This window comes from Toxorhynchites rutilus, chromosome 2 (genome assembly GCF_029784135.1).
Source record: "Toxorhynchites rutilus septentrionalis strain SRP chromosome 2, ASM2978413v1, whole genome shotgun sequence".
NCBI classification, from domain to species: domain Eukaryota; kingdom Metazoa; phylum Arthropoda; class Insecta; order Diptera; family Culicidae; genus Toxorhynchites; species Toxorhynchites rutilus.
In genome coordinates, this window is record NC_073745.1 from 41,951,216 (window position 1) to 41,974,531 (window position 23,316).

A 23,316-nucleotide genomic window follows, 5' to 3' on the forward strand; every position below is an offset into this window, starting at 1 on the left:
ACTAACACACGAATAATTACCTGTAAGCACCAATACACTCGCCTTGTTTACTATCAAACTCCGCATATGTTTGTTGACAGATTTGATTTCATCATCCTTGGCTCGCGGACTGAACAGTATCGTAGGTAAGATCAAGACGGGTCTATGGTACTAGGTGAGGCCGTTTCGTCACTAACTTGGTTAGGGGAGCGGTATATGAAAACAGTACGGAAGAAAGCAGAAGGGGAATTTTTTCCTTGAAGTGTGAAAGAGACAGACTGATCACGAGCGAGCTTAAGCACAAGCGTATTGTGTTTTGTTTACAAACAAAACACAGTAGACTTCCAAGATGGCTGAAGAGTGGTTTTAGCAAGTTGGCCCACCTTAGGATATACTTCTACACGCCTTGGGTAAGATATTTAATAAAGGGTAAATTTTGTGAAATTTTGTGGCATTTTTCCTCATTTTAGTACATTCCAGCTCGTAGTGTGGGGTGATCAATGGGCCATTCAATTCTATGCAGGAGGTTTCCACGCGATGCATCATGTTAAAAAAATAAGCGTTGTAAGTTGCTGTTTGCTCTCTGCTTCGAATGGCTTCTCCCAGTGATCAATTAGTTCCTTTTTTAAAGCTTTCAGAAGTAAATATCTTCTCTGCTTTTCATATAAATCTGTATTTTCTACTGGTTATCACAAGCTAACGCAGTTTTATGTGGATAGACGTGGAATTCTCCACATATTTTACGCATAGAGGCTACGTTGTGAGTTTACTCAAGTGTATGAATGATAGTTACATGATATTTACACCTTTTAGATAGCCTTGCCCATAAGTTTGATACCTGGCCCAATGACACCCCTTAGTTTTCATTATAATTCAACCATTCTTGCATCAGCTGTAAATATAACTATGATGATTATAATAACGTGCTCCAACATGATGTTGATGCTAAAATGTGGTTGTTAGGAGGGGGCTAACTGAAACATATAGGTTTTTGGCCCAATGACACCCCCACTGACGGTACACAACATTCTAACGCAAAACTTCGTACTACAAAGTTATAACAAAATTCATACAAAAATCATCAACCAGCCTCGCCCTACCTTATTAGTAAGTACAATGCGTTAATCCAGCTTTTTTGCCTTTTTTTTATCCAAAATATATATTTTTATTAAGGCTCCTATGGCGTCAGCCTAACGGGGCCGGGAGTTCAATATTTCGACAATGTTTGCTTACAACTATGTTAGGGGGTCTCCGTAGCCACATTCATTACGCGTTCGCTTAGTAAGCGATCGATTGTGAGTTCTAACTCAGGGCTTTCATTGGACCATCTTTCTGGTTGTTACAGAATAACTACGTCCACGCAACAATCATCAGCGATAGAGATCGATCCACGGTCGGAATAAGATCGATTCATCCATACAACTACTCTACTCTGCAAGACACGTCGGGCTGCTGTTCTATAAATAACTCAACAATGATCAATCAACCGTCTCCGCTGACCGGTCTAACTGGATAATGGAAGAACAGAAGGAAAAACTCTTACGCCTAAATGGCTGCTGAGTAAATGTGTACCGTATGCAATGGTATAGAAGGGAATACTCTAACGCCGAAAAATGACAACCGTGTAATGTGATAATTTATAGATATGATAAAAATGTGACATGTACACGATTAAAATTCGGCTCTAAATACAACTACAACTAAAATGCTAATGAGCCTAAAATAAACGAAAGGGATTAAAAATTAAAAAAAAACTATTTTAGTAATATGTAACCGATTATTCGCGGTTGGCTCGTGGTTAGTATTACAAGTGTTCTCATAATTGGGATGTTGCAGTCTTCGATGCTCTGTACGTGTGCCCGACACGGGATACTTCCTATTGGGATGCAGCTGACCATTAATCAGCAACGCCCCCCTAGTATGTATCCCATATCTAGCGTGGTGCGTCTTTCTCGACTCGAGGAACCCAGGATAGAATGGTCACTAACCAGCAGAATCATCAGCTCGTGTAGAGTTGCCATGAGCGGTGCAATCCTCAGCTGTTGGTGAATGATCAGTGGGCTGCACAACCTTCGGCCCGTGTATCTGTAAAAAGTATGTGTATGTATTGCCGCGACTAAGTAAAAGTTTATCGATCGGATAGGAGGGATATGATACAGGGATACAACAGAGGAAACATCATTAAACGTTGACATCGGCGTTTCTGAGGAACAGGTATAGATGGAGCAGAAGATCAGGATCACGGCTACCTAATATCCCGGACGGGGATATCCGATTGTCTGCCTTGTGTCCTCAATGCTCTAGAGAGCTGAGAGCGGGCAGCATGGAACCGGGTACACGACGAATGAACTCGAATGAAATAAATGTTGTAGTGTGTGGTTATTGGATTTCTTTTGACATTTCTATTGGATTCCAATTTACAAACAATTTGAATCCATCCGCATGATCCAGGTATTTCCACCAGAGTTCATCATTATAATTGTAAATCATTATCCCGAAATAGACACGACTTTCGTTCAATATTTATACACACAAAAAAGTGTTACTCTATTACATGGAATACATTTTTGATACAGTTAAGAAAGTTAATTTTCCTTCATAAACCGGTTTTGACGTAGGACTACGTCTAACCGGAAGATATAGGGGGTGAAATGGAAATCCAGGCACTGAACAAGTAGGAAAAAATGCAAGATTTGGAACGCTTATAACTCGAGCATTTCTCAATAGATCGCAAAGGTTTTTGCATCAATTGATAGGAAATATATCTACGCATCTATCATAACGAATAACATTTCATTTTTCTTGAGATAAATAATTGAATAATTGTGAAATATCAAGCATTGTCAAATAGCACTATGTGCCCATTTTTGATTGGTCCATTTTGTGCTACTCAAATCGTACCGACCAAAACGGGCAGCCAGAGCAGAAGCGAAATAGAATGAAGCACGATTGGAAAGGAAAAAGAAAAAAATGAACGAAACATTGGTCGCAGTCTCACACATGCGTAATTCTCGAGCCAGCCAGTCAGCTTAAAAATCCCCGCTCCGCTGCCGTAACGATCATTCTCGTTCAAACCGTACACCACATCGGTTCGCATCACAACACATCAACAAACCAACCCAAGCAGCCATGTCTGGACATGGCAAAGGAGGAAAAGTGAAGGGAAAGGCAAAATCCCACTCGAACCGTGTTGATCTGGAGTTCCCCGCAAGGGTAGCTAGGCCGAGCGCGTTAGTACCAGTGCACCAGTCCACCTAGCCGGCGTTATATAGTTTCGGCCGCCGAAGTGATCGAGTTGGCTGGTAAAGCTGCTCGCGACGATAAGAAAAACCGCATTCAGAACAGAACACATCAAGACAACAGCAGGCAGTTGCAGCGAGTGGCGAGTGGCAAACGCAATCGCAAAACGGCATCAGGTAGCAGAAGAAAAAAGTTTGTTCTTTATACAAACTGCTTTGGTGGCAAATCCAGAACAAGGCGGCATCGAGGGCGTTCGAAATGGTTTTTTTCAAAACCACGAGTACTAAGTTTTCTAAATTGGAACCAATCCATAAAACAAGGCGCTTTTCAGGGCCATTAAACCTTCCAAAAAAGAGTTTAGGAGATACAGTTCAATGCTTTCTAAAACATTATCCAAAATAATAATAAAACACAAATTGATTTTTTCATAATTTGTTTGCCAGGATCTGATGAGTATGTGAATTTGGCAGTTGTTCTGAGCTTATTGATAGTTGGGGACTTTCCTGATTATTCAATTTTCACCAATTCTTAAATTGTTTCCAGATTGAAAGTACAGTAATTTACAATTAGTTCGACATTTAGCTAATTGGACGGACATGTAATGCGACTTATTTAGTTGGACATTTTTGTAAATAAAAAAGATCCAAATTATGACCCCAAATTGAAAGTCGACACTGTACCACTGTCATCGTAAATATTCAATTACAGGTTGAAATCGCCTCCAATGCGACACTGAGTGGCGCTTCGGCACGTCGCATTCAATGTAATTTACTGTAAAATATGTCACAAACTGGATGGGAAGAAATTTTCCAACTGTGAAAGCTGTGGCGAGTGGCAAATGCAATCGCTAAACAGAAAGGTTTAGCCGAACAAGATGGGGATATCGAGTGATAACAAAACAATAAACTCTTTGGATTGAAGATAATTATGTGATCCTGAAAAGGACCCTTTTTAGCCTGCATGTGAATCCAACGAGCGAACAAATCGTAATGAATGTATTTTTTTGCCATCGCTCCCTTTTAACGCTCATTCGTTCGTCTCGTTGGACTCGCCTCTCTGGCTGAGTCTGCCGATTTGTCTCTATCCTGTGAGTGTGTACCGCTTGAGTATAAAACACGCGGACCCCAAAAAAATATCTTATTTTCTTTCAAACCGTAAACCCGTGTGGTTGTACGGCATCGGCATCGTGGACGTAACAAAGGAGGACAAGTTAAGGGAAAGGCAAAGTCTCACTCGAACCGTGCAGGTCTCCAGTTCCCTGTTGGTCGCATTCACTGATTGCTCCGCAAGGGTAACTAGGCCGAACGGATTGGTGCCGGAGCACCAGTATACCTAACAGCGATTATAGAGTTTCGGCCGTCGGAGTGCTCGAGTTGGCTTGCAAAGCTGCTCACGACAATCAGAAAACCCGCATCAAGAACAGAGCAGCTTCGGTTCGGCGCTCATCAAGGCAACAATTAGTTTCAGTGAGTGGCAAAGTGTTTCTCCGGCACGTCGCATTAAATGTAATTTACTGAACAATATGTCACAAGCTGGATGGGAAGAAATTTTCCAACTATGAAAGCTGTGGCGAGTGGCAAACGCAATAGCTAAACAGGAAGGTTTAACCGAACAAGATGGGAATATCGAGTGATAACAAAAACACAACACCAAAGGTTCTTTTCAGAACCATCAACATATTCATAAAGAGTAAACAGTAAACTAATCCATTTTTCAGGTAGATAGGTAGGTATTCACGTATTCAAAATAAAACAATATATTTAAAATATATATTTAACAAAAGCTGTCCCCTTTGTATAGTCCTACGTCACTCCGGTTATGTCCCCGACATTACCCACCCGTCTTTTTATTTGGGTGTTTTAACTAGAGGTGGGCGATCCGCTCGCGAACTGATCTAAAGAGCTGGTTCTTTAAAGTGAGTGAGCGAACTACCACTCTTTTATAAAGAGCGGTAACTCACCGCTCACTTCAGGAAAAAAAACTGATACATGAATTTGTTGATTAGGCTGAGCGCGAGCGAGAGCTATGTAAAAGATCTTAGCATTACCGCGCGCCAGCCAAGCCACGCGAATAGTGATCCCCGATAATCGTTCGATTAATCGAATACTTCCTACAGAAATCGATTATAAATCGAACGAATACTGCGCAACCAATAATCGAAGCGAACGAATAATTTACGTCGATTAATCGATACAAACCCAGAGAAAAAAAACGTTATCTTTGACGCTCCCCTAAACTGGTAAATGAAGCCCAATGCCGTCAACGCGAATTGAGCTTTGTTTACAAGTTTAGGTAAGAGTAAGAGATAATACAGTAGAACCTCGATTTTCCGCGAGCGGATGATCCGCGACTACGAGTTCCTTAGTAAATCTATAAACCTTCCCGAAATTTGTCAGTGAGTGGTAGACTCATGCTCTTTTGTTTTGGTCGTGGCTTTCACATTATCTGATCACTGATGTACACGACCATACAGATGGATAGTTCAATATTTTCTGTATTGATAAAACATGGTTTTCATGCTAAAAATATCTTTTTCCAATGCTTGCACCTCACGTTTAGCCCTTTATTGCGTTATCCGCGATTTTCGTTATACGCGGTGATCTAGCCCGACTATTCCGCGGATAATCGGGGTTCTACTGTAATTGATTTTCAGGCAGAATGAACACTTTTTTGATTCCAGAATGCTTTCTCGCAAATGAGAAAATCAGTCTAACAAATTATTTCTCTCAGTGTGACGATTAATCGATTAATCGATTATTTGAGGCGAATAATCGTATCGAATAACAAACTGATGAAAAGTATTCGATTAGCTGATGAACGATTAATTTCAAAAATCGGGGATCACTACACGCGAGCTACTGAACTAGAACCCCTGATCCCTGAATGGGAGCTGGGCGTTGGAAGTTGGCATACGAACGACCAAGATAGAGCTGATCGAGAGCGAGAGCGAAAGCGCTTGCAAGCGCATGCCACGTGCTGTTTGCTGTATGTATTCCATCCACTAATCTGAGTACTGACTACTGACCGTGGCAGCGAGCGAAAATTGAGCGAACGAGAGTTGTTCTGAGCGGTATTGAGAGCGGGACGGTTTTGCCCACAAACACAAACAACCGAAATCATTTATTATTGCTCGGATTATGCTTTTCTGTCAACAATGAAATTGCAAAATCATTTAATCTCCTAGTTTGGTGGTACGTATCCACGCTTGAGTTTGCTCTGCTGTTTTTTCAGTAAAATTAAATTGGATATTCCGTTTATCTGAATGGTAAGCTTAAATAGAAAAACGGAGCACGATTCATTAGTAATCATCTTTATTCTTTTTTTTAGCCAAAATGTTACCGCAAGGAAGAACGCAGAGTGATATTTGGTACCATTTTTCCAAGGAAGACGGTAAAGGTTTATGTCGGTACTGCAAAGCCCGTGTCGCTATGTCTGCGGGATCTGTAAGCAACTTAAAGAGGCACCTTAAAACGAAGCACCCCATGATTCCTCTGAAAAGAGTAGATGGTGCATCGAAAGAGCAGACGGAGCCACGTTCTGAACCCGCAGCAGAAACTGTTGAAACTTCAGGTGATGTACAAACTCAACCTCTTCCCAGCAATCAAGACCGAAAATCTGCAACGACATCCGACACTAGTACCTCTGGGTCAAACTTTACGCGGTTCATCCCGCAGTCTTCGATGACACAATTCGTCGAGATCGTTAAACCGATATCACCTCACAAACGCCGGCTTATTGACATCCAGCTATTAAAAATGATTTGTAAGGAATTCCATCCTTTTTCAATTGTTGAGGATGAGGAATTCAAGAAGTTTATACATCTTCTTAATCCGTCCTACACACTTCCAAGCAGCAAAACTTTGTCTAATGGGCTTATGCTTGCTACTTATAATGAGTTGGTAGCAAAAGTAAAATCAGAGGTGCTGGAAGCTCCGGCTGTCTGTGTAACTTGTGACGGTTGGACCAGCATGACCAACACTGGTTTTTATGCACTCACTGCACATTTTATTGATAAAAATGGTACGTTAAAATCATACCTGCTGGAGTGCTCAGAGTTCACGCCAAGGCATACCGGTGAGAATATAGCGAAGTGGGTGAGTGATGTGCTTCGTATGTTTGGGATTGAAAGTAAAACGATTGTAATTGTTACTGATAACGCTTCCAATATGAAGTCAGCAGCAAAAATATTGAACATGAGACAGCTGGGCTGCTTTGCACATTCCTTGAGCTTAGTTGTGCAGAGCGCGATTAAAAACTCCATACAACAAGTTGTCGATAAGTGCAAGACTATAATTAAATTTTTCAAAAAAAGTAGCCATGCTGCCTCAAAACTGACCGAAATGCAGGAAAAGCTTGGTAAACCGACTCTAAGACTAAAGCAGGATGTTCCAACGAGGTGGAACTCTACATTTTATATGTTAGAGCGAATGATGGTGAATAAAGAGTCTGTAATTTCAACATTGGCCTTACTGGATCCGAAACGCTGTACGCTGAAGACTGGGAAATCATCGAGTCAAGCATGGACATTCTTCGTACTTTCAATGAAGTAACTGTTGAAATATCTGCTGAAAAATCCGTCACCTTGTCCAAAAGTGCAGTACTTGCACGAATGATGATTGATCAAACTAAACTGAAACAGAAATCATCCGATTCGCTTCCACCAATTGTCAAAAAGCTGGTTGATGAGTTACATAGTGGTCTTGTAAAACGATTTGGAGATAGAGAATCGAATGATCTTATCGCTGAAGCTATTTTTCTAGACCCAAGATTTAAAAAACAAGGTTTTTCTGACCAGGCGATGTTCAACGAAACATACCAAGCTCTTTTGCAAAAGATGCAACAAAATTGTACTGCAACGTGTGAGGAACAACAACCTGAGCTCCAGCCTTCTGCTGCTAAGTCAGTTATTTGGGAGCAGTTCGACGAAACCATCAGCAAAGTACAAACAACACAAGATCCAAGGACTGCCTGCATCATGGAACTGGACAAATACCAACCAACCGTATTTATCCAGACATGGAGACCCGCTTGCCTGGTGGAATTCAAGGAAACATGTCTACCCAAATCTATATCGGATTATGCTTACCAGGCTATGCATCATTGCTACGTCTGTTCCATGTGAGCGAATCTTCTCGAAGACGGGACAGCTCATTAGTGAGCGGCGAAGTGCACTATCTCCCAAGAATGTTGCGAAGATCATGTTTTTAAATGTAAATCTAACTTAAAATATATTCAAAACATACTTTTCAACCATTTATTAATAAATTGAACATTTTAACAGTAATACCAATAAATTTCTTAAGCTTTTTACTAAATTGATCGAATTCTCTAAGAAAAATCAAACGAAATGAAAAGCGAGTGAGCTGTTGAAAAGAGCTAGTTCACCTTAGTGAGCGGAACCGCTCTGATCCGCTCACTAAAAAGAACCATTTTGCCCACCTCTAGTTTTAACATCTAGAAATCCGTTACAATTTCCGCTGCACACCAACAGAACGCGAAGCTAAATGCCATCGACGCGAATAATTTCAGTCGCAATCAATGTACACTGAGGATGTGTCCTCGCTAAGTTGATTGCAGTGCCATCTTACTATCAACATGTTAAATAACAAATAATAACGCTCGAGGACACAAACGCCTTATCAATGAATACTCATATATTTTGATTCACGAACAGGAGTATTCTAATCTACGGCCGCGTTTACAAATGTAATAATATTGAAACCTTGGATAAGTTCTCGCTATTTTTTTTCCAAAATATATATTTTTATTAAGGCTCATATGGCGTCAGCCTGGCAGGCCGGGAATTCAATATTTCGACAATGTTTGCCTTACAACTATGTTAGTAATATGTAACCGATTACTCGCGGTTGGCTCGAAGTTAGTATTACAAGTGTTCTCATAATTGAGATGTTGTAGTCTGCAATGCTCTGTACGTGTGCCCGACACAGGATACTGCCTATTGGGATGCAGCTGACCATTAATCAGCAACGCCCCCCTAGTCTGTACCCCGTATCTAGCGTGGTGCGTCTTTCTCGACTCGTTAATTCGTCTCGACTCGTCTATTCATCGTGAAAGTTAGTATTTTATTTATTTTTTTGGAATTTAATAGAATAAATATCAGGAAAATATTTATACATTTAAAAATGAATAATGATGATCTAATAAACAACTTATATGCTTTATTTAAACAATTACTCAATAAATCATATGAATGGAAAAAACAGTGTTCAGCACGACTTGATTCTGATTTCGATTCAAATTGGTCGATGAATGTCATCGGAGTGTCTCGAAACAAGTGGATGGTGTGCGAGACATGACCGCATTTTTGACGTAGTACTACACAATCATTTCATACAATTCTCTTGTTTATCGATTCAGATATTATTTTAGAATGAAACGAAATATTAACTTTTCATCACAATTGTTTTACGCAGTTGTAGTAATTCGTTGTAGTGAGCGCATATTCACTACATGGGCTGAAAAGTCCCGGGATTTTAACGAAAACAATCGTTTTATGAACAAAATTGTATTTATTCCACAACATAGTTTCCTTCGAGGACAATACACTTTGTATAGCGAGTTTCCAACATTTCGTTTCCCTTTCTGTAGTACGAAACATCTAAGCCTTTGAAATATGCTTCAGTTTCTGCGATGACTTCCTCATTCGATGTGAATCTCTTCACTTTTTTTTCTCGCCTTATTTTCTTTATTTCGTCATTCAGTTTGTCCAATAACGCAGCATAATACTCTCCGGTAGTTGTGTTTCCCTTCTATGCCATGCGCATCCAAAAAAACGGAGGCTAAAAACTTTCCGGCAGACCGTTGGTTTGGCCGCTTAAGCCGGCTTTCGTGGCTTGTCAGTCACTCTGCACTGCAGACTGTCTATTGGACTCAAGAGTGTGTCACAAAACGTCGAAAGAAGTCCACTCGATTACGCTTCTACAACGCCAAACCGGCCGTTGAGTCATCAACTGGCCGCTGTTTTTGGTCGATGGTCGCGTGGATAGCTTTTTCATGTCCAAGATTTCGTGCAAAATGTATCCCACTCGTTCTTTTGAAATGCCTACGGCCTCATTTAACTCGCGTAACTTCACTTTTCGATCGTTCAAAACGAGTCGATGCACTTGTTTTACGATTTCTGGATTCATAGCCTCTTTTGCCTTTCCAGAGCGAGGTACATCTGCAGAGCTTGTACGGCCCATTTGAAACCGATAAACTGTTGTTCTCGAAGGAGCAGAAGTGGGATAACATTTCGTCAACCTCTGCATTGATTGTTCAGGAGTTTTTCCCATCAAAAAACAATGTTTGATCAAAATACGATAATCCTCTTATTCCATTTTCTATACGAATACTCAGGTAGTAGCACTTAAACAACTGTAGTTTGTGAACAAATAATCGGAATGTCATGAAACTTCGGACATAAGCTAGTGACAGATGAACCTCTCGAAATGAATCTTGTTCATATTTAGTTGCGCCATCTGTTAAAAAATCCCGGGACTTTCAGCCCACGTAGCCCAACGGGTATAAGGGTCTGGCTTAGAGACACGGATGGAAAGATGTTGATATGAATATTTGTAACCGTTTAGAAATCCGTTAATTTCACCCAATCAATATTCCAAATGGTGGAAAAACCGTTTGAACTGAATTGAATTTCAAACGCATTGTAAGAGTTGAGTTTTCTATTTTAATAGTTAACTGTTGAAAAAAACAGCATTCTTGACCAATTGTTCCTTCCTTCCTTCTTTGAATTGAACGGGCTTTAACTGAAAAATAATTTGCCTCTAACTCTGATAAATGCCCTTGTGGAAAATTCTATATCAAACTCCTTCTTCACCTGTATTGAGAAAGACAATTCATTCTCCCTCGACACTCGTCGGCAGCTATGGTGCTTCGGTGCCCATAAAATGATGTGACTTGAAAATTGTGCCTTGCTGCTACGTTAGCTGTTCATTCTGGTAGGTACAGCACATGTTCGACCAATTAGAACAAGGATGCTTCACATTTTTCAATTATTCAAAAGTTTGCTTCACCGAAATAATTAATTCAATGTAAGCTTGGCTCGGAGATCCCCAATTGCGACGAGTTACCTAGAGATTTTTAGATTACTTCACACTCTTCTAAATTATTAGTTTTCATCTAGACATATTGGCACCTCGGTAAAACCTCATTGGCTACGATATCGCCAGATCATAGACAGAGTCAGTGACCTTAAATTTACCCACCAAACGATTGGTGGATGTTACCACCATTTCTATAGTGTTTTTTTTAATTACTTCAACGCTGTCATTAAAGCGACTTAGAAAGACGCACCACGCTAGATATGAGGTACAGACTAGGGGGGCGTTGCTGATTAATGGTCAGCTGCACACGTACAGAGCATTGGAGACAGCAACATCCCAATTACGAAAACACTTGTAATACTAACCTCGAGCCAACCGCGAGTAATCGGTTACATACTACTAACATAGATAATAAGAAAAATTGTATTGAACTCCCGGCCCCGTGAGGCTAACGCCATATGAGCCTTTATAAAAATATATATTTTGGATAAAAAAAAAAAAAAAAAACGCTGTCATCAATCGCAACGGGTGACCTCATCGTTCCGCACCTTGAGCCGAAAGGTCGCAACAGCCGGCCAAACGGTGAAAAAGACCCTAGGCAAATCAGACATTTTATGCGGAAGCGTCACTCCCGGCCGACCGTATTTGAGTAGCTGCTGGTAAGATGCCGGTAAAAAACAACTTTCCGCGACATTCTGATCAAAATGGATGACGAGACCTACATGACGCTAGGCGACAAGGACTGGAAGGAGACCGGGTACTATACACTCTGTCCAACTTTTATAAGACCAGGTAATGATCCTGTTGCTTTGTGTCATTGTAAACAAACAATGCTTCAATTTATATTCTAGCGTGTGGGTATTGGTGACTACCATACACTGCATGATTTACATATTTGTGTGTACATGCACTGAGCGTAAACGAATGTTTTTGTATTTTTCAAGTGTCAGATTTCTATAAGACCAGTTACATTTTCCGTTGTTTTAGTTGTTATTTTGATCAATAAATCTGGAAAATTCCAAAGAGAAAAGTGCTCACGGAGTGAGAAGATAGACAAATCGATGCATTTCACCAAGAAAATGTTGGTATCAGAGAAATTACTTGTCGGATTGGACGATCCCATCAAGTAGTGCTCAATTATTTGGCGAATTCTCAAGGATGCGGTAAGAAGGAGAGATCTTCACGTAAATCGAAGCTCTCTGACCGGGAAAAGCGGGATATAGCTAGAACAGCTTCGAATACCTCAAAATCGTTTATGCAAATAAAGCAATGTTTCAATTTTAATGTTACTCGGGTGGAAATTCGTCAAGTTTTGGTATACAATCTTCACATAAAGAGGGCTTCTAAGGTTGTAGCTCCTTATCTTCCACCATCTTACATCGGAGGACGTCTGAGTTTTGCCAAAGCTCACATGAACCGACAGTGGGACATGGTATGTTGTGACAAAGAATGTTTCGAAAAGAATAAATTTTGCTATATACCATAACGAAAAGTTCTTCAATGTATAGGCTACCTTCACTGACGAAAAAAAAATCAATTTGGATGGTCCTCATGGTTTCAACGGGTACTGGTGTGATTTACGGAAGAAGGAACAGTATTTTTCAACCAGGAATTATGGTGGATGCTCGTGCATGGTTTGGGCGGGATTCTGTGCAAACGGAAAGCTCAAGATAGTTCTCACATCATTCAAGGATTACATACATGTTCTGGAATTCTCTCTCCTACCGTTTTTGCGTGGACATTGTCACAAAAAAATCATATTCCAGCAAAACAATAAGGACCAAAAACTATTTTTTGGACTGGCCGGCTCGCTCTCCAGACTTGGATCGTGTAGAAAATCTTAGGGGGATCCTTGTACGCAGAATCTACATTGAGGGAAAACGGCACACCACGATTGAAGAGCTCAACGAAACATAATCAGGGTGATCCTATAGAAGTTGGACAGGGTGTATTTGAGTTACTAATTATAAAATAAATTAAAATATTGATTTTTTTTAGAATAATGGTTAACAGTCATGTTTTTTTTCCTACTACAGACAGAGGTGTTTTTCAACGATTTAAATATTGAATAGCATAATATTAGGTTGGAGGGAAAAAATCCATTTTTTTTGCGTGAAATTCAAAACTTTGTTTGAGATGTCCATTTGAGATGACCAATTGTCCCTTCCTTCTTTTTTGAATTGAAGGAACTTTAATTGAAAAATCATTCGCCTCTAGCCCTGATAAAGGTCCTTGAGGAACACTCTACTTCTAACTTCTTCTTAACCTGTATTGAGAAAGACAAATTCATTCTCGTTCGACACTCGCCGGCAACTATGTTGCTTCGATGATCATCAAACGATGAGACTTGAAAATTTTGCCTTACTGCTACGTTAGTTGCTCATTCTGGTCGGCACAGTTTGAAGAGCACATGTTCGACCAATCTTTCCCTCGGGGATTGCGGTGGACGGGGATATAACAGTATAGAGTGCCAGCCGGAAGTTGCCGTCATCATCAAAAAGTATCACGCGAAGGAAAATGTGGTCTTTCGGCCGGATATGGGCTTAGCCAAGGCTCCGGCCAATTGCCGTAAGGCCGCTCAGCAAGACATCGAAGCATTTTTGTAGAAGGAATAATATACGTAAGATTTTAGGAAGATTTGTTTCATTATCTTTTGTGTTTTTCTCATCGCCATCCGAAACTAATCCATTTTTTAATGTATGCTTTCAAATATCATCCCACAATGTATCCAAAAACATTCGAACAGAAACACCGTTTGTCGTTTAACTAAAATATTTATTTCCAACATGTATTCTACAAACCTTGACTTTTGGTCTGCCTGTATCACGGTTCGCTCTGATAAACATGAATCCTGTTCTTCAATCAACATCAAAACTGTGTTCAAAAGAAGTGAAATATACTAAATACATGTATATGAAGTAACAAACAATATAACTTTGCACATCCATTCTGAATACTGACTAGTATTATTTTTTAATCTTATCTTTACAATTGGCTAATGACATTGGTTCGGCCTTGTGCTGCTGAATTGGACTCTAAACAGGTTTGATGTGTACTTTACACACTTCATATTGAAACTGGCAAGACGTTAATTCATGGTTTTGAATGTAAATCACAATCCGGCACGGTAACGAAACGGATTTTCATATTTACAGTCACTTGATTGCAGTATTTACAAGAGTAAAACTCTCTCCCCTTCCCCCACTTCCTCACTGCCACACGCTTTCGGAGGGCTGTTGGCTGCTGCTGCTGCTGCTGCTGCTGTTATAATCGCACTGCTCACAGAATACCGAATAAGTCTTTTGCGGTGGAGGATTTTCGTTTGCCGGTAGGAAGTACATCTCGTGCTCGCTCTGATCGACCAGAAGCCTATGCTAGTCCTGCTGGTCGAAACAGTCGCTGAAGAAACGACCAAGAGTGTGATACAGATGAGGGCGCACCCCAGCCAGGCTGTGATCCTCATCGGGATAGCTCTATGGGTGAAAATTTGTTATAATGAAATGTGGGTTTGTCTTTCCATAATTTTAAAATTTACCACTTGTTTGAACATAATATCATGGGTCTCGAGGGCTCGTGACAGCTGCATTGCCTGCTGGAAGTGAACATTATCATCGTACGTTCCGTGGATCAACATGTATTTTCGATTCCTGAAGTTCTCAAACAGCGCCGTTAGTCGCGACTGTTCGTAGCCTCTCTTGTTGTCTGTCAACGTTGGCAAGCCCATGTACCGCTCCGTGTATATTGAATCTGCAAAAAAAAACGGTCGTGTTATCAATAGATCTACTGAGGGTGAAAACGTTCTTTCTACCGTAGAATGTCCAATCGGTTACCGGAGCGACCGACACGGCACACTTGAAAACGTGCTGCTCATCTTTGGCTAGTGCCATCGCGGAAGCATATCCGCCGTAGCTCCATCCCCAGATGGCAATTCGCGAAGGATCGATGAAGTTGAGTTTCTCAGCTAGCTTCTGAGAGGTCGTGATCTGATCTTCGATTTCCACTGTACCCAGTTTGCGATAGAGCTGGAACAGTAGCTTATCCCCTCGCAGTCCCGAGCCGCGTCCGTCAATTTTGGCATAAACCACCGACCGGTTTGAGCTCATGTGGTGACCCCAGCCCACAGACCAAGAGCTGGTTACCGAATAGGAGTTCGGTCCACCGTATACATCCACCAGCATAGGGTATTTGGTTTTCCCGCTCAAGTCTGCTCCGGGTGGAACCAGAAGCATAACCATCGAAGTGAAACCATTGCCAAGGTCGATTTCGTGGTACTGAACCTCTGGAAGGACCTTCCCCTGCAAACGATCTCGGAGCTCTGCGTTGGTTTCTAAAACCATCACCGGTTTGAAGAGAACGGCTGAATTGAAAAAAGAAAAATTATAAAATATGAGCTTCAGTAGTAATTACGAAAGCTTTAGTCCACTAAACCCACTCTTTCCCAAAAAAAAATGTTTTGGAAACAGGTTATTGAAATCACACAAATCTGTATATAGGCTGACGCCCGCTTTGAAATTTATTAGAGGCGAATGAACCGCAAAGTTTGAAGCCTCTTAAAAATAAAGAGTGAAATGAAGTGGAATCCATTTAGTTTTAATTACGATGTGACATGCTCTTCTCTCCCAATCACATTTCTGAAGGAGGCGATCTGGCGTAGTGGTAACATCCATGCCTCTCACGCTAAAGGTCACGAGTTCAAATCTCACTCCCGACATTCCTCCAAAAATGGAAGTAAAAGTGACGAACCAGCAAATGAGTTGACAATCACTATAAAACAGATAAAAAAAATCACATTTATTTTCTGCAGCCGGACTGAACGGAGCATTTCGCGTAAACGAGTATTCGAATTTCGAGTATTCATGATAATTCGATACAGATGGAGGCCATTAACAAGGGATTCGATAGTAGAGAATAAGAAATGTTTGATATGGTTTAGAGCAGGGATTCTCAAAATGGTCGATATCGACCCCTTGGGGTCAATATCGGTTTCCCAGAGGTCGCAATAAAGGAAACTGATTTTGGGGGTCAACGCGGTCGAAACATCGACCTCTATTAATTAACACTAGTTCTAATTTGAAACTTTCAACATACTGTATAAGTTGTGTTACGTGAACCAATGGCTAATATTTTAGTAGGAAGTATTATTGTTGTTATTTGTATTAATAATAGATAACCCCTTGAATGGAAATGACGAGTCCAGCTCGTCATAAACTTTCCTGAACAAACTGACAATGACGAGCTAGACTCGCCAGAAATTTTGGAAGTTTTATGCTTTTCATGAGATCAGTATCTGTAAATCATACCGATCTATTAATTTGATATACTTGTGTGCATGCTTTTAGAAAAGTTTAAAAAAAAATTAAAAAACGTCTGCCAGAGCAGTGCTGACTAAAAAAATCGTTCAAGGGGTTAATTACACTTGATATTCACTGAATGTTATGTCTATTTATTGATGAGAAATTGTTCTCAAATTTACTCAATTAACTAACCGCACAGTGTTTGAATTGATAAGTATTTTGTATGAATAAAGTAAAGATGAAATTTTAAAAGAAATTTGGCTATAGGGTTTGATGGTACTACTTCATCCTGGAAAAGAGGTCTCTTGTCCAAAATAGTTTGAAAATCCCTGGTTTAGAGGATATTTCGCCACATCGAGGAAACCACATTGATGAAATCAGCATTCATGAAATCAGTTGTTCACGAATGCAGCAATTGATCTTCGTTTCCAATTAATGGGTAGGGGGTATTATTTGTGCTGCGTATTTCCGAAGAGGAATCCATTCCATTCCATTTGATGGTAATCATTTTATACAAAGAATAACATGTCCAAGAGTTATAGACTTGCTATTTATTTATACAAAAAAAGACGGGTGGGTAATGTCGGGGACATAACCGGAGTGACGTAGGACTATACAAAGGGGACAGCTTTTGTTAAATATATATTTTAAATATATTGTTTTATTTTCTTCTCCTACGTGAATACCTACCTATCTACCAGAAAAATGGATTAGTTTACTGTTTACTCTTTATGAATATGTTGATGGTTCTGAAAAGAACCTTTGGTGTTGTGTTTTTGTTATCACTCGATATTCCCATCTTGTTCGGTTAAACCTTCCTGTTTAGCTATTGCGTTTGCCACTCGCCACAGCTTTCATAGTTGGAAAATTTCTTCCCATCCAGCTTGTGACATATTGTTCAGTAAATTACATTTAATGCGACGTGCCGGAGAAACACTTTGCCACTCACTGAAACTAATTGTTGCCTTGATGAGCGCCGAACCGAAGCTGCTCTGTTCTTGATGCGGGTTTTCTGATTGTCGTGAGCAGCTTTGCAAGCCAACTCGAGCACTCCGACGGCCGAAAATCTATAATCGCTGTTAGGTATACTGGTGCTTCGGCACCAATCCGTTCGGCCTAGTTACCCTTGCGGAGCAATCAGTGAATGCGACCAGCAGGGAACTGGAGACCTGCACGGTTCGAGTGAGACTTTGCCTTTCCCTTAACTTGTCCTCCTTTGTTACGTCCACGATGCCGATGCCGTACAACCTCACGGGTTTACGGTTTGAAAGAAAATAAGATATTTTTTTGGGGTCCGCGTGTGTTATACTCAAGCGGTACACACTCACAGGATAGAGACAAATCGGCAGACTCAGCCAGAGGGGCGAGTCCAACGAGACGAACGAATGAGCGTTAAAAGGGAGCGATGGCAAAAAAATACATTCATTACGATTTGTTCGCTCGTTGGATTCACATGCAGGCTAAAAAGGGTCCTTTTCAGGATCACAAAATTATCTTCAATCTAAAGAGTTTATTGTTTTGTTATCACTCGATATCCCCATCTTGTTCGGCTAAACCTTTCTGTTTAGCGATTGCATTTGCCACTCGCCACAGCTTTCACAGTTGGAAAATTTCTTCCCATCCAGCTTGTAACATATTTTACAGTAAATTACATTCAATGGCACGTCGCATTACCACCACTCAGTATCGGATTGGAGGTAATTTTAACCTGTAATTGAACATTTGCGATGACAGTGGTACAGTGTCGGCTTTCAATGAGGGGTCATAATTTGGACCCCGAACTCTATGTTTACAAAAATGTCCAACTAAATATGTCGCATTACAGGTCCGTCCAATTAGCTAAATGTCGAGATAAGTGTAAATTACTGTACTTTCAATCTAGAAGCAATTTAAGAGTTGGTGAAAATCAATAAGCTCAGAACAACTGCCAAATTCACATACTCATCATATCCTGGCAAACAAATTATGAAAAAATCAATTTGTGTTTTATTATTATTTTGGATATTGTTTTAGAAAGTATTGAACTGTATTTCCTAAACTCTTTTTTGGAAGGTTTAATGGCCCTGAAAAGCGCCTTGTTTTATGAAATGGTTCCAATTTAGAAAACTTAGTACTCGTGGTTTTGGAAAAAAAACCATTTCGAACGCCCTCGATGCCGCCTTGTTCTGGATTTGCCACCAAAGCAGTTTGTATAAAGAACAAACTTTTTTCTTCTGCTACCTGATGCCGTTTTGCGATTGCGTTTGCCACTCGCCACTCGCTGCAACTGCCTGTTGTCTTGATGTCCACCGAACCGAATGTGTTCTGTTCCGAATGCGGGTTTTCTTATCGTCGCGAGCAGCTTTGCCAGCTAACTCGATCACTTCGGCGGCCGAAACTATATAACGCCGGCTAGGTGGACTGGTGCACTGGTACTAACGCGCTCGGCCTAGCTACCCTTGCGAGGAACTCCAGACCAACACGGTTCGAGCGGGATTTTGCCTTTCCCTTCACTTTTCCTCCTTTACCATGTCCAGACATGGCTGCTTGGGTTGGTTTGTTGATGTGTTGTGATGCGAACCGATGTGGTGTACGGTTTGAATGAGAATGATCGTTACGGCAGCGGAGCGGGGATTTTTAAGCTGACTGACTGGCTCGAGAATTGCGCATGTGTGAGACTGCGACCAATGTTTCGTTCATTTTTTTCTTTTTCCTTTCCAATCGTGCTTCATTCTATTTCGCTGCTGCTCTGGTTGCCCGTTTTGGTCGGTACGATTTGAGGAGCACAAAATGGACCAATCAAAAATGGGCACATAGTGCATTTTGACAATGCTTGATATTTCACAATTATTCAATTATTTATCTCAAGAAAAATGGAATGTTATTCATTATGATAGATGCGTAGATATATTTCCTATCAATTGATGCAAAAACCTTTGGGATCTATTGAGAAATGCTCGAGTTATAAGCGTTCCAAATCTTGCATTTTTTCCTACTTGTTCAGTGCCTAGATTTCCATTTCACCCCCTATATCTTCCGGTTAGACGTAGTCCTACGTCAAAATGAAATACTAGAATATTTTTTGAATTAGTAATATTATTGTGGTAATCAATTCTACAATTTTTTCATTTTTTACTTATAGTATATGATTAAATTGTTTTCTAAGAGTCGATATATGCGTGTTGCGTCATAATGACGCGGGTTCGTAGAGATAGGTATATAAGAAATGTTAAGAATGACTATTCATTTCCACCCGACGCTCGCCGGCAAACGAAGTTTACTAAACAATTGCTCATACAGGGAGTGGGTGTTGTGAGGAAGGAAGAGCGAGCGCAACATTCATGTACCCCGATTGGAAGCGACAGATATTTTGTCTATTAAAAATGGTATACAAATCACACATAAAGAGACGGGAGAGTGAGAATTTATGATAAGCAATGTAGCAGGTTTTTCATTAAACACTTGTCATCTTTTTTTTATAAAACATAGATAAAACACTTCGATTTCTCTACGAAAAATGTAACGAAAAATTAAGGGATTTCAAATTCATATTACTAAACATATATTATTGCTATATATAGAATCACGTTGCATCGAAGAGCGATGCATATATACTCCGAATATCGGTAGTAACTTTTAATAATTATTAAGCGTTGCGCGTTCATGTACTTCACCATGATGAAAATATTGACAGAAAAAATGTCTTAAAGGTTCGTTCACACGAAGACAATCATGTGAAAGCGGAGAATAAATTTTGCACCAGTTCTGCGTGACAAGTTCAGTTCTGCAAACAGAATGTTCTACGGCGTTGTCGAAGCAAACGACAATCTAGCTTTGCTAGCCGTGTCTTCCATCACCCGCATATTAATCATGACTGAGATGAAATTTCAAGGAGGTATATTTGTCATTTCAATAACTTATTGTTGTTGTAGACATTTTATCTTTCGAATGAGGGAATAATCATGTCACATCGTTCAGTCGACAAAGACTTTGTGCTTCCAACGTAAAGCTCTCGTTTTCGAAATTCCCCCCTAACATTCATTTATCGATTCATTGCGAATTGATTCAGATGCAACTTCAAACAAATGATCGCAATAACAACGTTAGTCCTACGTCAACCTTGCAGTTATACCACAGATATTTCCCGTTCCCATGTGACCTTATTATAGAAGATTGTACTAGCAGTTTGAATCAAACTCACATTTATTGACGAAACTCCATTCGAGCATCTCGCTCTGCGGAACGCCCGGTCCTTTCGCTTCCAGAACCATGTAGTTACCCTTCTTGCTCATCTGCGCCTTAAAGTAGGACTGCTTCGGACTGGACCCGACAGCACAGCTTAAACACTGCGGTTTAGCACCCGGTTCTCCCAAAACCGCATAAATGTGCAACACGTGCGATTCTTGCTCCGTGTTGGCTGTGTAGAATATCAAATTGGTCTCGAGGTCCCACTTCAGGATATCCTGAACGACGTACTTTCCGCTAGTGATCGCCACACTAGTTTTACTCGTGGTGGAAATCATGGTGATGTGATGGTAACCCCCAGCCTCCGCCTGCTCCTGGGAACTAATGATCACAAACTGCGACCCATCCTTGTTAAAGATAGGAGCACTGAACAGCTCTAACCAACCTCCGTTGGCTTTAATGTCCTGTATCTCCAGACAATTGTTTTTCTCGTCGCATGATGTGATTATGGCCTGATTTTGTACCCGATTCTTCCAAATCGATATAACACGATTGTTGGTGGCCCATCCGACAGATGTTATGATGTGATCTCTCTCAGCAGTCACCAAAGCTGCCGGAGGGTTGATTTCGACCATAACCTTCGGAGTGGTCAGATCAACTTGATAAAGATTAACCTCGGGATTTGGGGTTCCTGCTTTCGGATAGTGTAATGCCAGCTCGTGTGGATATTGGAACTCAGGAACACCAGGTGGACCATAGATCGGAATTTTCATCAGTCGAGTATTAACGTCGTTGAACTTCATGAATGCAATTTTCTGGCCATCCGGCGAAAACCACGTCGCAATGTTTGTGGAGAGGACCTCCTCCTCGTAGACCCAATCCGGAATGCCGTTGTAAACGCTTGGAGCGCCGTCGCTGGTTATCTGCACTTCCGGTGCGTCCGGTGATGCTTTGTAGTAAAGGTTGTTGAGATGAACGAAGATGAATGAGTTCCCTACCGGACTCCACTCGACAACATTGAGGGCTTTCTGTAAATAATGGAAAATTGAGCATAATGCAGTTGTCATTGAATCATTTTACCCATTACCCTCACACCACCAACGTTTATCGGAATAACTTTGTTCTTTTCCTGCAAATCCACTATATCGTAGACCGCCAGGAAGCTATGCCGAAAGATTTTACTGTAACCTCGAGCCACCAGCAAGTACCGCTCATCGGCTGACAGATCGAACTTGAATCCCTGCAGCAGCTCCTCGTGGTCCAGCCCGAGCAGTGTCTTCGTCTCGTTCGTTTGGGGGTCATAGGCCAGCACAGCTCCCATCTCGTCCCGCGAGATAACCTTCCCGCTGGGTGACCAAGAGCCACCGAAGTCACGCGCCACCAGCTTTCCGGTCAGGAAATCCTCCAGCGTGATAGGATCCCCCTTCTGAACGATGCGATCGTTATCGCCATTGGTGGTCTCGCTCGCGCCGGTGAACACTATGATAAGCGTAACCACTATCGCAAGTGCAATGGCAATCACTCCGCCCGTTAGCAGGAACTTTTTAAGGTTACGTTTCTTCGATCCGACCAGCTCCTGGGGATGAAAAAAAAAGAAGAACGATAAGCGATTTGGACACGTGTACGGACTACTTAGAAACAAGCTTTCAGCAGTAATTTAGTAGCTCATTGTGTCATTAAGATAAGCATTGAAATTTCTAATCAAATCATCAATTAGCGACTGTACCAGACAAATGAATTGTTTTCCAGATAGTAAAACTTTTATCAGCCCGATTATAAATTAGCAATTTGGTTTATCATCAGGCATATGCTGCAGTGTATATTGTGTGGTCTATAAACGTCAGCTGTTGTGTATTGAACGTATTGACAAGGTTTATGACTACCAATTAGCTACGTGAGTTGTGATAAAGTAAAACAAAAAATTGTGATGGGTTGTATCTAGCACACGACCGCATTTTCGACGTAGAACTACGGAATTATATTAAATATATTAAATAATATTATTTTAGAATGCATCGAAATTTTTAAAATAACTTCTTAGTTATTTAGTTATTTTTACTACTTCAGTAGAAAAAATTTCTATTTGAAATTTGAGCAATTTAAAACTGCCTTCGGGCCTGGTAAACTGATAGAGAATAATATGCCTCCTTAAATGAATCGCTACCAGATGTCGACACTGTAGATCTACATTAGGGTGCCAATGAATGTATGGGAAAAATTGACCCCAAAATTTCAAAAAGCCATCTCATACAAAATGTTCACCACCTCAGAAAAACACCCTATGCAAAATTTCGGTTTAATCGGGCTTAAGGCAGTATTCTAGTCTAGAAATTTTAAAAAAATCTTTAAAAATCATATTTCTGTAGTTTAGGCGTTCAAGAATATACCCTAGAGAGAACTTATCGAAAATCCCATTATTTACCGAGTTATTGCCGTACCAGGTTAGATACCGCATCTCTTAAATGGCTCTATTAAGAGATGCGGTATCTAACCTGGTATGGCAACAACAACAACTTCAAACGCGTTTTTCTCGAAACTAGTTTCTTCAAACTGGCGTACACGATATATCACGGTCTACT

General features: G+C 40.7%; 2 protein-coding genes across 12 annotated transcripts in view; one reads left to right on the top strand and one right to left on the bottom strand.

The window, feature by feature from the left end:
* Nucleotides 1–6,551: 6,551 nt before the first annotated feature.
* On the top strand, nt 6,552–7,769 carry LOC129765693 (zinc finger BED domain-containing protein 4-like). The gene has a single exon (XM_055766105.1). The coding sequence runs from the start codon at nt 6,552–6,554 to the stop codon at nt 7,767–7,769; it is 1,218 nt and encodes a 405-aa protein (XP_055622080.1).
* Nucleotides 7,770–14,033: 6,264 nt separating this feature from the next.
* Nucleotides 14,034–23,316, bottom strand: part of LOC129765462 (venom dipeptidyl peptidase 4) — a 78,845-nt gene continuing 69,562 nt past the window's right edge. For all 11 annotated transcript variants that reach the window (XM_055765809.1, XM_055765810.1, XM_055765808.1 and 8 more), the window contains 5 exons: nt 21,825–22,313; nt 20,754–21,765; nt 15,088–15,636; nt 14,815–15,026; nt 14,034–14,752 (listed from right to left, as the gene is read on the bottom strand). In XM_055765809.1, coding sequence (XP_055621784.1) covers nt 14,654–14,752; nt 14,815–15,026; nt 15,088–15,636; nt 20,754–21,765; nt 21,825–22,313 — 2,361 coding nt within the window. In that variant the 3' untranslated portion in view covers nt 14,034–14,653. The remainder of the gene's footprint in view (nt 14,753–14,814; nt 15,027–15,087; nt 15,637–20,753; nt 21,766–21,824; nt 22,314–23,316) is intronic.

Excerpts from the sequence above, each read along its gene's own strand:
- LOC129765693 (XM_055766105.1), top strand. The coding sequence starts at position 6,552 with ATGTTACCGCAAGGAAGAACGCAGAGTGATATTTGGTACCATTTTTCC.